Raw genomic sequence first — 16,649 nt, forward strand, 5'->3', positions numbered from 1 at the left:
GCCTTGGAACTACCAAAGTATAGTGTAGATGATATATCTGTAAATTGGGAATGCTAAGGAAATATAACGTTGATTTTTGTGTAGAAAGCCACTTGCGCGGGGCAGGGGGGTGGTAACCAGGGATTGAACTCAGGGGCACTCAACCACTGAGCTACATCTCTAGCTCTATTTTGTATTTTCTTTAGAGACAGGGTTTCACTGTGTTGCTTAGCACTTCACTTTTGCTGAGGCTGGCTTTGAATTTGTGCTCCTCTTGCCTCAGCCTCCCAAGCTACTGGAATTACAGGCATACACTGCTGCACCCAGTGAGAGCCACTTTTTTTTTTAACCAGTTATATCCAATCAAAAAAAAAAGAAAAGTCAGGCTGGGATTGTGGCTTAGTGGTAGAGTGCTTGCTTATCACTAGTGAGTTACTGGGTTCGATCCTCAGCACCACATAAAAATAAATAAATAAAAATATTATGTTGGGCTGGGGATGTGGCTCAAGTGGTAGCGCGCTCGCCTGGCATGCGTGCGGCCCGGGTTCGATTCTCAGCACCACGTACAAACAAAGATGTTGTGTCCGCCGATAACTAAAAAATAAATATTAAAAAATTCTTTCTCTCTCTCTCTCTCTCTCTCTCTCTCTCTCTCTCTCTTCCTCTCTCACTCTCTCTTTAAAAAAAAAATATTATGTCTATGTACAACTTTTTAAAAAAATGTCTTTGAAAGATTAATTTTTTCATTAGTTTTTTTTTTTAAGACACAGTACCTTTTTTTAAAATATTTATTTTTTTAGTTTTTATTTAGGTGGACATAATATCTTTATTTCATTTTTATGTGGTGCTGAAAATCGAACCCAGTGCCTCACACATGCTAGGCAAGCGCACTACCACTTGAGCCACATCCCCAGCCCATAATACCTTTTTTTAAAGAAATTTATTTTTATACAGTGCTGAGGATTGAACCCAGTGCCTCACACAAGTGAGTCAAGAGCTCTACCACTGAGCTACAACCCCAGCCCAGAAAGATTAATCTTAACTGAATTACACAGAGGAGATGGAAATTCTAATGCTTTTAGAAATCATTAAGTTAATGTGTGTGAAACAGTTGTGTTTATATAATAGAGCAGAGTCCCGATTAGGACAGTGAGTAGTATATGTTTTACCTAAAACTTTCAAACTATGTATTTCATTGTATATGATCATCACAGATTTTATGCCAATTTTTTTTAAAGTGGGGTGTGATCATTATGTAAAGCTACTTTTTTTTTTTTAATAGTGCTGGTATTACTTAAAAAATAATTTATTACTTTACAGTCTTTGGTGCAAGATTAAAGTGCATGGAATACTCATGAATGTATATTAATGTGGTGGCAGTGATTATGTGCTGAAATACAGTGAAACAAAAGACTTTCCCAGCAAAACACAGTTGGAGGGCATTGGCATTCAGGAGTACCTATAGAATATATGAAAAATTAGAGAAGTATGAGAGCCAAGACTAGGAACTCACTAGTGAGGAAGTGGAGCAGTAGCCCTAGTGTGAGATATGCAGCTGTACACAGTAGGAGCAGCAGATAAAAGACTGAGGTTTTTGAAAAGCAAGGATAAAGAATGGGCAGAGTGTTGGCACCTTGGAGCACGTCTGTACTCCCAGCTGTTCAGGAGGCAGAGGCAGGGGATTACAAGTTCAGAGCCAGCCTCAGCAACTTAACAAGGCCCTAAGCAACTCAGCAAAACCCTGTCTCTATATAAAACATAACGAAAGGCTGTGGCTGTGGCTCAGTGCTTATATACCCCTGTGTTCAATCTTTGATACCAAAAAGAATGGGCAAAGTTTGGGGATTTGACATCAGGATCAAGTTGTTGAGGGCTGAATCAGAACTCAAGTGAGTAGAAGAATGACTGTGAATCCCAGTATGAGACTCTTTTATCAGATGAAGATTTTATGCATTGATGTGATAGGTTAGAGGGCTCTGTACCTGTATGAAAACATCCAAGAAACATCTAAGCATCAAGACTTTTTTGTTTCTTTGAGCACCTGACTTGCCAGCACAGAATACTGTTACCCTGTGTTTATGTTTTTTTGTTGTTGCTATTTGGTTTTTTTGTTTTTGTTTTTGTAGTGCTCGGGCGAAACTCAAGGCCTCCTGCATGCTAGGCAAGCACTCTGCCACTGAGCCACGTCTCTGGCCCTGTTTACTGTTGTTTTGCAGTGCTGGAGCTCTAACCTGAGTTTGCCTTTTGAATGCTAACTTCACCTGAAAGCTAACAGTAGCTGAGAAGGGCACTTGGTTTAGCAGTGGTGAAAAATGTCTATACCGGGACTCTCAATAGACTGTAGGAACTCCAGGTGTGAAGGGTTAAATTCTAGTTTGTACGGAGTCAGGCAGTATTTTGACACTCTAGTCATATTTGGAAAGGAGGGACTTATGTGCTGTCCAACCAAAATAAGACTCTTGATCTTATAATAATCTATCTGGAAAAAGAATTCTTTAGTTGGACTGTAAGAATTTACTGTCATTTGGGCATAATACTGTCATGTTGGCTAATACCAGCATAATCTCCTCTTCTCACACCCCGCCCCCATGTAATTCCTCAGAAATTCTTTTAACTTCCTCTTCCAGTATCAGACCATGTCATTCTACCTCCATAATCAACTCTACCAGATTCTGCCTATATAATTCCTCAGAAATTCTTTTGACTTCCTCTTCCAGTATCAGACCATGTCATTCTACCTCCATAATCAACTCTACCAGATTCTGCCTATATACCCTCCTGTATGATCTCTGCTTCCCAACTGTGCCATCTAACAGCCACTTTTTGTTTTTTTTTTTTAAGAGAGAGAAAGAGAATTTTTTTTTTTTAATATTTATTTTTTAGTTATCGGCAGACACAACATCTTTGTATGTGGTGCTGAGGATCGAACCCGGGCCGCACGCATGCCAGGCGAGCACGCCACCGCTTGAGCCACATCCCCAGCCCTAATAGCCACGTTTCAAATTATATTTTTATACTTTTAATGTTTGACTTAATATGTTTTATTTTGCCTTTTGTTTTAAATAAAGTATTTTTTTCTTCTTCCCTTAATAGTCTCGTCCACCTGTTACCACCTCCAATACAATCCCTCCCGCTGTGGTTGCAACTGTTTCAGCCACCAGAGCTCAGTCTCCTGTCATCACTACAACAGCAGCACATGCAACTGATTCAGCACTGAGGTATACTTGGGGAGTATGAAGATGGGGGCCATCCTGGTATCCTCCCTGCTTCCTTTCTTTTTCTTTATTCAGTAAATGTTTCAGATGCTTTTTTTTTTTTTTTTTTTTTTTTTTGAGGGGTGGAATGTGGGGGATTGAACTCAGGGTCACTCAACTACTGAGCCACATCCCCAGCCCTGTTTTGTATTCTGTTTAGAGACAGGGTCTCACTGTGTTACTTAACACTTCACTTTTGCTAAGGCTGGCTTTAAACTTGCAATCCTCCATCTTTAGCCTCCTGAGCAACTGGAATTACAGGCATGCGCCACTGTGCCTGGCTTAAATGCTTTTTATATAGTGTTCTAGACACTACATAAAACAATGAACAGGTGAAGAAATTTGTCCTTGTAGAGATTCTATTCCTAGAGGTACAACAAATAATGTTTCTTTTTTTTTTCCCAGCAATGAAAAGAGGTGAGAGCATTTGGAGTGGGAGGGAGGTGGCATAGGAGGCTTATTTCATACAAGGTGGTCAAGGAGGACTTTGTTGATAAGAATATATTTGAGCAGAAAAGCTGTAATGGAAAGAGCTATATAGTTACAGCTATATGAAATAGTATTCTAGGCAGCAGGAATTGTTAGTGTAAAGGACCCTAAGATATAAATGTTTGCCACATATGAAGAATAGTCAAGGAGGCCTCTGTCAGGAAGAGGGACAGAGCTTAGTTTAGCAGGTAGCATGAATTCTAAATCACAGAGGACCTTATGAACATTCCAGGAATCTGGGCTTTGCTGGGTGTGATAGGAATCCTTAGCAGAGCCATGTCATGATCTGAAGTTTTAATTGGATCACCTTGGCTGTTAGATGGCACAGTTGGGAAGCAGAGATCATACAGGAGGGTATATAGGCAGAATCTACTGGGGTTGATTATGGAGTTAGAATAACATGGTTTGATACTAGAAGAAGTGAAAAGAATTTCTGAGGAATTACATGGGGGGGGGGTGCCAGAAGAAGAGATTATGTTGGTATTAGTTGGCCTCTGCACCTGAGAAGGTAGAAGTGCATTAATTTGAGATGGAGAACAGTGAGGAAGAATGGTTTTAGAGATGAATTCCAGACTTTAGTTGGTGTCATTTTAAGGTTGTGATGACTTCCAAATACCCAAGTGGAGATATTGATAGATGAATTTGGAATTCAGGGAAAGATCTCAAAGAGATGATCCAGTGAGATGGTCTAGATGGGAAGCAGGGATATGAGAGAAACAGCTCCTGCTGGAGAGGGCTGAAAGGCAGGAGTCGTCTCTGGGGAGAACCAAGGTTCCTTCAGGCAGAAAGGGAAGGGTATATTCAGAGAAAGGTTGAGGACATGGGATGTAACTTTTTTGCTAAAGATGACTTATAAGTCCAGAGGGTACAGGTTGGGTATTTGAAAGGGGAAGGTAGTGCTATTAAGAGATTTATAGAGCCATCCAGAGATAAAATCTGGTTGATGAGAGATGGTCACAGAAGCTTTTTGTTGTACTGGGAATATTGAGTTTGTGGAACAATCAAGTGGCTTTTGTCAACAGGTACTTAAAGAAACGTCTGTGCTGGACATCAGCATGTGGGCCAAAATTAAAGCTTTGGGTTACTTGAATCTGCCCACGGCAGATCTGAAGAAAGTAACATTTAAATGAAGAAAAATGCCTAGGGTTTATTTTTAATCCTTAACACTCTCACCTGCTAGCTGTTTGACATTAAGCAAGTTAACTTCCCTCATCATTAGTTCCCTCCAAAAAAATAGGGATACTTTATTTTGTGGTACATAAAAATGCAGTTTTAGTTATAAAGACACACAACCGCCCAACATAAAATAGACTACTTGTTCATTTTAGTTTTATATTCACATATACTTTTTAAAAAGTTACTATGTTCAGATGATGTTATAAAATTCAAAATATATGAGTAGATAATACAGTAAAAACTAGTTTTAGGGCTGGAGTTACAGCTTAGTGGTAGAATGCATGCTTAGCACATGTGAAACACTGGGTTCAACCCGCAGCACCACAAAAAGAGTTAAAAATTTTAAAGTAAATAAAGGTATTGTGTCCATCTACCAAAAAAAAGTGTATTTAAAAATAGTTTTAGGGGATTATTTATTCTAAACTGGGGTTCAGGCTGGTCTGAAAGTTGGGCTCAGGTGATCCTCTGGCCTTAGACTCTTGAGTAGTTTGGGACTGTAGGCCAGAGGTACCATTGCCCACTTAGGGTTGGGGTTTTTTGTTTTTGTTTTTGTTTTTAAATGAGTTATCAAAATATCTTCTCCCATGTATTGAGTGCTTCAATAAAAAGTGGACCTTGAATTTTGCCAAATGAGTGTTCAGTATTCCCTTAGACAACAAATACTGTAGGAACTGCTGTATGCACAGGAGATGCGTTAGTAAATTATACAGACAAACCCTAGTGATTATTTGATTTTTTTTCTATTTATATTTGTAATTATCATAAGTTTCTAATATCTAGTTCCCTGAATTCTGTAGATAGCAAGTTTAAACAGACCAATTTTTATGGAAGAAATAGAACAAAGAATTCAAAGTATTGTCTCCCAGAAAAGCAATAGGCCCAGATGGTTGAGTAAAATTCTACCAATTCTCAAAGGCCAAATAAACCAATATAATGACATTGGTTCCAGGGATACAAAAAGAAGTAGTCTATTTTACTTCTAAAAGAAATAAAATTCCAGAAAAATTTAAGGTAAGTTTTATTGAATGTTAAGTACATTCAATCCTGCATGCCAATTCTTTGGCTTTTTCTTTCTATTCATTTGTCGCTTGGTTAAATAATATATGTTCTTTATTATTTTTTTTCAAAAAGCAGTGATCTTTTTTTGTGTGTTTATGTGTGTTTCCTAGGAATCAAATTCATGGTCTCGTACATGCTAAGCATGCACTCTACCACAGAACTACACATACCCCAGTCCCTAAACGACCTTATCTTAAAGGGCTGATAGTTTAAATTTTCACATGCTCAGAATCATTTCCCAGATGTCTTCACATCTTAACTACTTAACTGGTAGTTGACTAGTATAATTTTTTTGTTGTTTCTATGTACTTTCCTTGAGTACTTTACAGGTATTTTTTCCTAATCCCTAGAGCAGGGTAATGCTGTTGAGAAGTCTGCAGCCAACCTGATCTATTTTCTAACCCCGAAAAAGACCTTGATCTTTCTGTTTGCTTGCCCAAGAGTCCTTATCTTTGAGTTTCAGCAACTTTATTAAGATACGTTTTGTGGTGACTATTGTGTATGGTTTGTTTTGAAATATGGTGTGCCTTTTTAATCTGTAACATAAAACTGTACAGAAAATTTCCTTGAATTATTGTTTTATGTATTCATTCTGTTCTGACCTATTGGAGAGGAGCAATTATGTTATGTGGAAACTTTTTGTATGCCTTTCTTATCTAATCCTTTTAGACTACTTTTTCTCTTTAAATTGTGCCAGTGATTCCCTTTCTGCATTTTCACCCTGCTCTCTTATATTTTACTCTTAATTTTGCCTTCATTCTTTAAGTGGCTGAACAATCATCTTGTTTCTTTTGAATTCTACTCATTTATTTTGTCTCTTTTTGTTGTCTTGTCATCACTTCCAGTGTGCTTTTATATCTTTGTATTTTCATTTCATAGAAGCAGTTATTTCATTAAGTTTTAAAATTCCTGGCACAATTTTCATCTGCCTAGTAAAATCCTGTCTAGTATGTTTCCCATTTCTTTCCACCTTTTTTTTTTTTTTTTTTTTTCTTAGAGCACTTATTTAAAAGTTACTATCCTGGTTCCCTTTTGAGTTCTCGTCTTTGATTAGATTTTGTGTATTTTGAATCAGTTATTTGTCATTGGTTCCTGTAGCCTGGGCTATATACTGGGTTAGGAGAAATGTTCCTGAATGACTTAATGTCCTGTGTTTGTGTTTTGGGGGGCACCTCTCCTGCCGGTGAAGATAGACCACTCAAAACAGAAAAGCTTCTCTCCTGGGTTTCATTGCACACTGTCTGTCTTACTCATCTATCTATGCAATTCCTGGCTCAACCTTATATTCTTTGCTTCTTAACCCTTGGAATTGGTCCATGTTCTACTTCACTACCAGCTCTGTTCCCAGCGGTACAAACAAAAGAATTTGCTTTCCTGTGTCAGAGTATGTTCCTTACTTCAAAGGATTATACTTTGATGGATTTTAATCCCTGAAATTATAACTCTAGAAATTCTGTGTTCCTTTGCTCCTGGATTCCTCTTTAGTTTTCAGTTCCTTTGCCAGTTCTGCTGTCCATTCTGAGGTTTAAGATTTCAGGTGTCTCCTAATTTTGTCAAAATGGAAACTCAATTCTTTTTCTGTGAGAGGAGAAAATACCAAACTAGTAGTCTCTGCCTATAGCCCTCTTGTCCTTACTCTAAAGTCAGATAAGGATTCAGCTGAACATCAGAAGATGATCATAAGTCCACTTGTTGGAAATCAAGTTGGAAATTTTCTGTAAATGTCAGGTGACAAAATTGGGTCTCTATAACTTGGGTTGCCTTTCAGAGTGCTTTAAAAAAAAATTGATCAATGGAAGAAATATAAGATTAAGCCAACAGATTAAGGAGCATTTTGTAGCTGAGTGACTTAATCTGTGTGACCTTATTTTGTGGTAGTTGAGGTTGTCACACCATGAACTCATGGATGTTACATTTATTCAGTGTGTCTTAAGAGTCTCTTTCTTCTTCTCACAGTTCCTTGAGTTTGGCTGTGGTAACCCCTCTGAGCTGGCCTGAATGTCCTTTTTTATTACTCAGTAGTTTTTGAGTACTTCTTTTGTCTTGAAATCAGCCATTTCTACAAGCTCTTGGTTCCTTTGGGTGAAGAATAGTAGTTGGAACCCAAGTTCTGGGTGCTAGCAGTACTCATTGCTTCTGGGGTGTCATTGCTTTGAGGCTTTTTCTTTGGAGTGGCATTTCCAATTAAAACTTAATATCACATTTTTTCTTGTTTTTTTTTTTTTTAAGAGAGAGTGAGAGAGGGAGAGAGAGAGAGAGAGAGAATTTTTAATATTTATTTTTTAGTTATCGGCGGACACAACATCTTTGTTGGTATGTGGTGCTAAGAATCGAACCCGGGCCGCACGCATGCCAGGCGAGCGCGCTACCGCTTGAGCCACATCCCCAGCCCTTTTTCTTGGTTTTTTAGAATTCATATTTGTGTATCTTTTTCCTTGCACTAAAACCAAAAAAAAAAAAACCTTATTTCCTTAAAGACATTAATGTAGCTATTTGCTTTTTTTCATCTTATATACAAAAATCTTACCATATAGCAGTACATTCTGGAGATGACTCCAAATCAGTATAAAGGGTTCCTAACTTATTCTTTCATATTTGCATATGCTGTTGAATGTTTGTAATGATGTGGTCATGCATTGCTTAATAATGAGGAAATGCTCTTAGAAACTCATTGTTAAACAATTTCATCATTGTACGAACATCAGAGTATATTGACATAAACCTAAATGATTGGTCACTCACTCAGCATCACCTCTTGATACAGTTAAGAAACAGTAAACATTAGATATATGAGACTGCTATCCATGTAAAATGACAACTTTTACGGTAAACAGTTTTAATTAGTAGGAGTATCCTCTAACAATAAAAAGTATTGCAAACACATAAATCTTTAATAGTTGTTATTTTCAAGTATCATGTATTGTACATAATTGTATGTGCCTTATTTCTTTCATTTTGTTTTAGTTTATATTTTGGTGTGGTACTGCAGATTGAATCCAGGGGTGCTTTACTACTGAGCTACATCCCCAGCCCTTTTGTTTTGTTTTGAGACAGAGTCTCACTAAGTTGCTGAGGCTAGCTTCAAACCTGCTCTCCTCCTACCCAATCTCCCACATCTCTGGAATTACAGGTGTGCTTCATCACACATGATGTGTGCTATGCTTTTGCACAACTGGATATAACCCAGGTCTTGTGCTTGTTAGGCAAGTGTTCTACTACTGAGTCACATACTACTACCGCTTCCCCCCACCCCAAGCCCCTTCACTGATTTACATTTACATGGTTCCAAAATATAAAAGCATAAAAAGGCATGTAGTAAGGAGTTACTCTCTCCTCTGTCCCCCATCTATCAAGTACCTGTTTCTTTGCCTTTTTCCTTCTTTTAGTATAATTTCCATTTTAGTTTTTTACCCAGAGGACAGTTTTTTCTTTAGTCCTTAAGGACTCTGCTTCTTCCATGGACTTCAGTAGTCTTAAGCAGCACCAGCAAGTATAAATTGGGGTAAGGGTGTCTGATCTTCTAGACTTTACAAGAATGATTTCTAATTACCTTGCTGTGAATGACTTTGTCCTTGAGTACACATTGGGTGCAGTTACCCATGCAGCACATAGGCTCTGTGTGGATGTGGCCCTTTGGGCACAACCATTGTTCCATTTTTCTTTTTTTCATCTTGGAAGCAAAAATCTGAGAGAGCCTTTTACCTTTCTGAGGCAACCTGTTAATAGCTTTTTGAATATCCTCTTAGTATCTCTTTATGCAAATCTATTCAGATTCAAATGCAGTTCTTATTTTTATCTTATTTACCCAGAAGAATGTTTAATTCATATATTCCTTTTTACTTTTTTCCATATAACTTATTGGAAGGGTGCCATCACTTTTTTAGTAGCAACATAGTGATCCCTTGTATAAATGGATTTGAGGTTGTCTCCAATTCTTTACTATCATAGATAATATTACAGTGAATAACCTTATAGTTGTTTCATTATGCATGTGAACAGAGGGTATATGCAATTGTAATTTTGATATCTACCATCTGATTGCCTTTCTTAGGGTTTATACCAGTGTACCCTTCTTCTACATTCTTAAAAAATCCAATAGGTGAGCAGTGAGCAATGCTATCTCAGTGTATTTTACCTTGAATTTCTCTCTTTAAGAATGAGAATGAGTTAGGCACAGTGGCACACACTTTAGTGCCAGCTACTTGAGAGGCTGAGGCTGAAGGATTGCTTGAGCTCAGGAGTTCAAGGCCAGCCTGGGCAAATAGTGAGACCTTGTCTCAAAAAAAACCAAAAACAAAAACAGAGACTGAAGATGTTTTCTTAAGGAATTCATTCTTTCTTTCTTTCTCCCTTTCTTTCTTTTTCTTTCTTTCGTGAACTGGTTGTTCATATTTTTGCTCCTATTTTCCTTTTTTTCTTGTTGATTTCTAGGACCTTATAATTTATTAGGAAGATTACTCTTTTGTCTTTGCTTAATAGTGTGTTTTGCCATGTATAGGAGGTTTGCTTGTTTGTTCACATAGTCAAATTTATTAATATTTTCTTTTGTAGCTTCTGGACTTTGTAAGTTTTTGTGTTTGTTTTCTTCCCAGTGTTAAAGATTGAATCCAGGACCTCATGCATGCTAGGCAAGATCTCTACCACTGAGCCACATCCTCAACTCTGAAAGCTTTTAACCTATAGAAAGCTTCCCTCACTCCGGGATTATAAAGAAGTCTCCCATCATTTCTTCATATACATTTCTTAGTTGTCTTAAATCTTTAATTCTTTTAGTATTCATCCTAACATACTTGTGAGGTAGGGATACAAATTTATCATTTCCAAATGGCTTCATAGTCTTCCCAACACCATTTATTAAATAGTCCATTTTTCTCTCTGATTTGAGAAGACAGTGTTGTTATATTGTCAAGTTTTCTTGCCATTGTTGCAATTTCTGTACCTTACTATCAACCAATTGGCGTGCTGTCTGTGTTGTTATCCCTTTCAATCATTAGTCAATTATAACTGGAACTTCATGTCATTTTAAGAATTCCTTCCATTTGGTAAAGTATGATACAAGTTTAAGGGGAAGGACAATGCTTCAGGAGTCAGGTTGAAATGTTATTATTTGTGATTGCCTGTAATCTTCCTTGGAAAACTTGTCAGAAATTCATGTGAGATCCTTATTATATATCTTTAGATTTTTCCAGAGGAAAGTGTAATCATTATAATAATGCTTACTCAATTTGTTATGTAAGGCTAGGGTGTAACTCAGTGATAGATCCCTCGTCTACCAAGACCCTGGGTTTGATCCCCCTATACCACGCTCAAAAAATAGTATGGAGTGTTGATTAACTACTTCATAACTACGGCTTAATTTATTTTTTTTTAAGAGTGAGAGAATGAGAGAGAGAGAGAGAGAGAATTTTTTAATATTTATTTTTTAGTTATCGTTGGACACAACATCTTTGTTTGTATGTGGTGCTGAGGATCGAACCCAGGCCACACGCATGCCAGGCGAGCGCGCTACCGCTTGAGCCACATCCCCAGCCCAACTACTGCTTAATTTACTCAATTTGTGGTATATATTCATATCTTTCAAAATAAGACTATGGTAGTTTGAGGAGAGAAACTCAGTGGACCATTTATTTCACTGGTATGACTTAAAGACCAAATATTGGTTTAACTGTGGACTTCACAGACCTATGAAAAGATACAATTTGTGTCTGTAATCTGTATGAGATAGTAAATGACCTTGACTGCCTGCACTGTGTCTGTGCACTAGTTATAAATCACATAATATCTTTTCTGTCTTTTCAGTCGGCCCACTTTGTCTATCCAGCACCCACCATCTGCAGCAATTAGTATTCAGCGTCCTGCTCAGTCACGGGATGTGACAACAAGAATCACACTACCATCTCACCCTGCATTAGGGACACCAAAACAGCAGCTTCATACGATGGCTCAGGTAAAACCAGAGGTGAAGAATCACCTGTGTACTTTGTGGGATAAACCCAGAGTCATGCACAGCTTTCTGAGGACCTGGCAGTATGAGAGCGATGATTACTTTTGGACTGAATGGAATGGGAAATGTTCTTGTTTATAACCGTGTTGCGGGGTTCCCCCCACAGAAAACCATCTTCAGTACTGGCACACCGGTGGCCGCAGCAACAGTGGCACCTATTTTGGCAACCAACACCCTTCCTTCAGCAACCACGGCCGGTAAGTCAGTTGCCCTGCTCTCCTTCCTGCCAGGGATAAAAGGGACATAAAGGGTGACTGAATTTTTCATTTGTCACCTTCTGAGGAAAACAACAGGCTAGAAAAATTCTCACAACTTTTCAAGACCTTTTCCAAGGTTTTTAAGAATCTCTAATATGTGCAGAGAGGCCATTGTTAAAGAATTTCCTTTTTTCCCTCATTTTAGGATCTGTGTCACACACACAAGCTCCCACGAGTACAATTGTTACCATGACAATGCCCTCCCATTCATCCCACGCGACTGCTGTGACCACCTCAAACATCCCAGTCGGTAAGTGCTATGTGACCTTCACACAGAAGCCTATGAGAAAATTTTCAGCCCTTTTGTCCAGGCCTTCATGTCCAAGGCTAGTATTATTTTTTGTTATTGTTTTTAATTTCTGATCATAAAAGCAACACTGAATTTGACTTAGAATATTATTTGTCATACAGATCTGGTATTGATGGTAGGAGATAAAAAGAGGATAGTGATCTTCAAGTACTGAAAGTTTTAACTTTAACTGGTTTTGAATGCCTTTCTTATCAAACTATACCTCTTATATGTACTTCATATAGAAATAAGTCAACTTTGACATAGTCAGAAAAGAACAATAGGAAAAGCAAGAACTGAATTTAAAAACATGTACACTTCCATAGACTGTTCAGGAAAAAAAAATCTTTGGGTGATGCAACTATGGGAAGAGCATTAAGCCTCAAATTGATCACTCTCAGTTGTCATCTGATTACTAACCCATGATGTTTCATGATCATCCTATAATTTATTTTAGACCATGTTTATTCCTTGTTTTAAATATGTGAATACTATGAATATTTTAAAAGTCTTTGAAACATTCTGGCAACTAAATTTGAGTCATCAAGAGCAGGAATTACCAAACCTTTTCTAAGACCAGATGGTAAATATTCTAGGCTTTGTAGGCTATGTAGGTCTGTGTCACAGCAGCCATGGACGACCATATAAAAACAAATGAGTGTTTGACTGTGTTCCAGTAAGACTTTACTCATGGACAGAGAAATTTGAATTTCATATTACTTTCACATGTCATGAAATATCCTCCCCCTCAACTGTTTAAAAATCTAAACCCATTCTTAGCTCACAGACCATATAGAAACAGCAAGCTGGATTGGCTCACAGACCACACTTTGCCAATGTCTGTCGCCTGTCATACAGGCTGATATGTCTCTACTACCATATCCAAAGCAGAGGCTGTGGCCTAGCAGGCAGAAATGTAGCTGTCTCTCTGACTCATGTTGCCAGAGTTTTCTCTGTTTTGGTTCAGTAATGGTGAGTGTGTTCCAAAGATAGGAGACATCTTCCCTATTTTTTATATAATATGATTTTAGAAGACTTGCTTTTTGTGAAGAGGACACACTGACATACTGAATTGTCAGAAGTCTGGTAACCTGACATAGGGGTATGACTTCCCCACTTGCTAGGTCTTTCTTACTATATAAATGAGATAGGCAACAGCTTCCTGGTCTCCTTGGTAACTTCAAAGACACTTTCCTGGAATAATGATAGGGACCCAGAGATTTCCACTCCTGTTTAGGTAAGCAGACTATGCCAGCCCTAAAATATGTTCTGAGCACCACGTCAGGCCTTTAGCAGAGATAATGCTGGACTGCTGATCTTTCTCACATTATTGCTTGCTAGGACTTGGCAGTAGAGAAAACAAACTTCTCTCAGACTTGTTTTAGCATTAATACACTTTTGTTGGATAAAATTATGGGTTGTTCCATATCTCAATTTTAGACCATTTTCTGGCTTCACCTGATAGGTCAGCTGTCCTCAGTGCTGTAAGAACAGAGGCAAGCCTGTTCCTTTTTTCTTTATAATAGCTGGGAGGCTAACTAGGGTATTTACAGTTATGAGGAAACCCAGACCAGTAAAGAGAGGACATTGTATCTTTCTTTACTGGTCTGGGTAAAGTAAAATTGGAGGTGTCCGGCTTCCTCTTGACACCCCCAATGTGAAGAATTGTTTTTAAGAAGTTGGTTCTTACTAGTGTCCCTGTGCTTTCCTAAGAGATTATGCTGGAAATAAACTCACCTAAAGTACCAGAGAACATGAATATGTTCATTCTTAAGTTTCATCAGTTTTATGTTCTAGTTTTGCTCTCTTATATAGTAATTCAAATATTTGTTACATCATAATAGAATTCCTCTAAAAAGATTTCTCATTTGAGAGGGGAAACCTGATATAACCACAAAGCATTAATTTCCAGGTTAGGGTTCTACAGAATATATTAAAATCACATAAGTGGAGTTTTCCACATTTTACTTGTTTGTTTTCGCCAGGTGAGATTAAATCTTGAATTTAACCATTGTTGCTAAAGGAATGTGTTGGGTCATAGGAGAAAAAAAGACTGATTCCAAAGTAGAATTTTAAGTTCTTTGCCATTTTTGTGTTCAATATTTTGTTGATTTTCTTTTTTAAAGAGTTTACTTCTTTCAAAAAATTTTTGCAAAAAAAAAAGTGGGGTCTCCAAGAAGCCAGTTGGTTGCACACCCGTAATCCCACCAGCTCAGGTGACTGAGGCAGGAGGATCACAGGTTCCAAATCAGCCTCAGCAACTTGAGCAAGGCTGTAAGCAATGTAGTGAGACCCTGTCTCAAAATTAAAATTTTTTAAAAAGGGCTGGACATGTGGCTCAGTTGTTAAGTACCCTTGAATTCAATCCCTGGTACCAAATTTTTTTTAAAAAAAGAAGCCAGGTTGAGAGAAGAAGACCTGGTTGCTAATTTTTTAAATTATTAATCCTTTTAACAGATAATAGTATGAATATATTAGTGAATTATTAAAATAATTCACTTGACTCTCTTGTAGTCATCTTTCACTTTTATTTTGATTAAAACTAAACATCCCACCTTATAACTGCATTGTAAGGTTGCTGCTAGCAAAAATATTTTGGCATACCAGTAAGAGTATATGGGTGGTAATATAATTGACTTTTACTGTTTGTAGCTAAGGTGGTACCTCAGCAGATCACACACACTTCTCCTCGGATCCAGCCTGATTACCCTGCAGAAAGGAGTAGCCTGATACCCATTTCAGGACATCGGGCCTCTCCAAATCCAGTGGCTATGGAAACCAGAAGTGACAACAGGTAGGAGACAGTGGGCCAGTTAGCTTGCCCCATTGTGTCATTAATTGTTTTTGATATTTCACTAAAGTGTCCCAGAAAATAAGGCATATGTTTATATTTTCAAATTTTTCCCCTGAAAATAACACATGGTATAATTTCTTTTTCAGTGTTCACAGGAAAACATGTTATTTTTATTAAGCCATTCTTTGTTTGATGGGTGTGTGTGTGTGTGTGTATTTAGAGTCATTCTTAGAGTAAGGGTTGCAGGGTTGCAGGATTGTGACCCTTTATCCAAGGTGCCTCCATTTGTAACTCCTAAAACAACACAGTCTCTTTTTTAACCATAGTTACAGATTTCTGGAATGATTCTTTAGCTTTCTCTTCTCCTTCCTACATTGACATTTTTTTAAAACTATACATAAGCCAGTTGTTTTGTTAGAATATCCTTCAATTTGGTTTTGTTACATTGTTTCTTCATGGTTAGATTCAGGTTATACCTATTTTGGAGGAATTATCATTTAAGAGATGTGTTCTCACCATTATTACATCATTAGAGAGTTTAGGCTGTTTGTCCCATTATTGATTATATTAACTCAATGAAGATGATACTTGCCATTTTTTTTCCTACTATAAACAAATAATCTGTATGAAAATACTTTGAGACTATAAATATTCCTGTTCTCCAGGAAACTTTCACCCGATAATTTTAGGCTTGATAATTCCTGCGCAAATTAATTATCAATATGATAGTTGCAAAATATACTTATTCAAAGTATCATTTCTTCCACATTTATTAGTTGGCATTTTCATATTAAGAAAGTTTCTATCTACTATATTTATTTGAGTATTTTAGTTTTTAAAATCAATGTGGGCTTATGGATTTGTTTTATTCATTAGTATAATCCATTGCCATCATCTATATTGGTGCTCAAATGATCTCCAGTTTGGCCTTGAGATCCCTTTAGACTTCTTAGGAAGGTTTCACCATGTCTCCAGTCTAGCTCTTTTTTATTTTCTACCACAAGTTATTCCAAGTCTTACTGAGTCTTGGAATCTGCTGTTTTTTCAAAGGAGCCCTTTGTCATTTTGAAACCAACATCCAGGCATGATCTCTGCTTTTGCCTAAGGGTTGATATTTCTTCTAGGCCCTATTGTTAGGCAAAAATAGGAAGTAACATTTTTTTTTTTTTAACCATTTGAATGTATGCTGATACCTCCAGTTTAACTAAATTCCTTCCCACATTCTGTATTTGTTTTTCCCCTCTCCTACGGTGAGTGTACATAGTCTTTCAGAACTGGGTGATTTTTACATCTTGTTATTTTATTTTTACTGTTTATAGAAATACATATAAGTTTTAATACATTGATC

The 16,649-nt window shown here is 37.3% G+C and overlaps 1 protein-coding gene across 5 annotated transcripts in view; it reads left to right on the top strand.

The window, feature by feature from the left end:
* The window catches only part of Sap130 (Sin3A associated protein 130), a 76,616-nt gene that overhangs the window by 15,359 nt on the left and 44,608 nt on the right, over positions 1–16,649 (top strand). For all 5 annotated transcript variants that reach the window (XM_076865638.2, XM_076865642.2, XM_076865640.2 and 2 more), the window contains 5 exons: positions 3,073–3,197; positions 11,757–11,904; positions 12,068–12,158; positions 12,364–12,468; positions 15,160–15,301. In XM_076865638.2, the coding sequence (XP_076721753.1) occupies positions 3,073–3,197; positions 11,757–11,904; positions 12,068–12,158; positions 12,364–12,468; positions 15,160–15,301 (611 nt within the window). The remainder of the gene's footprint in view (positions 1–3,072; positions 3,198–11,756; positions 11,905–12,067; positions 12,159–12,363; positions 12,469–15,159; positions 15,302–16,649) is intronic.

Source organism: Callospermophilus lateralis, chromosome 9, assembly GCF_048772815.1.
Source record: "Callospermophilus lateralis isolate mCalLat2 chromosome 9, mCalLat2.hap1, whole genome shotgun sequence".
In the NCBI taxonomy this organism is placed as follows: Eukaryota; Metazoa; Chordata; class Mammalia; order Rodentia; family Sciuridae; genus Callospermophilus; species Callospermophilus lateralis.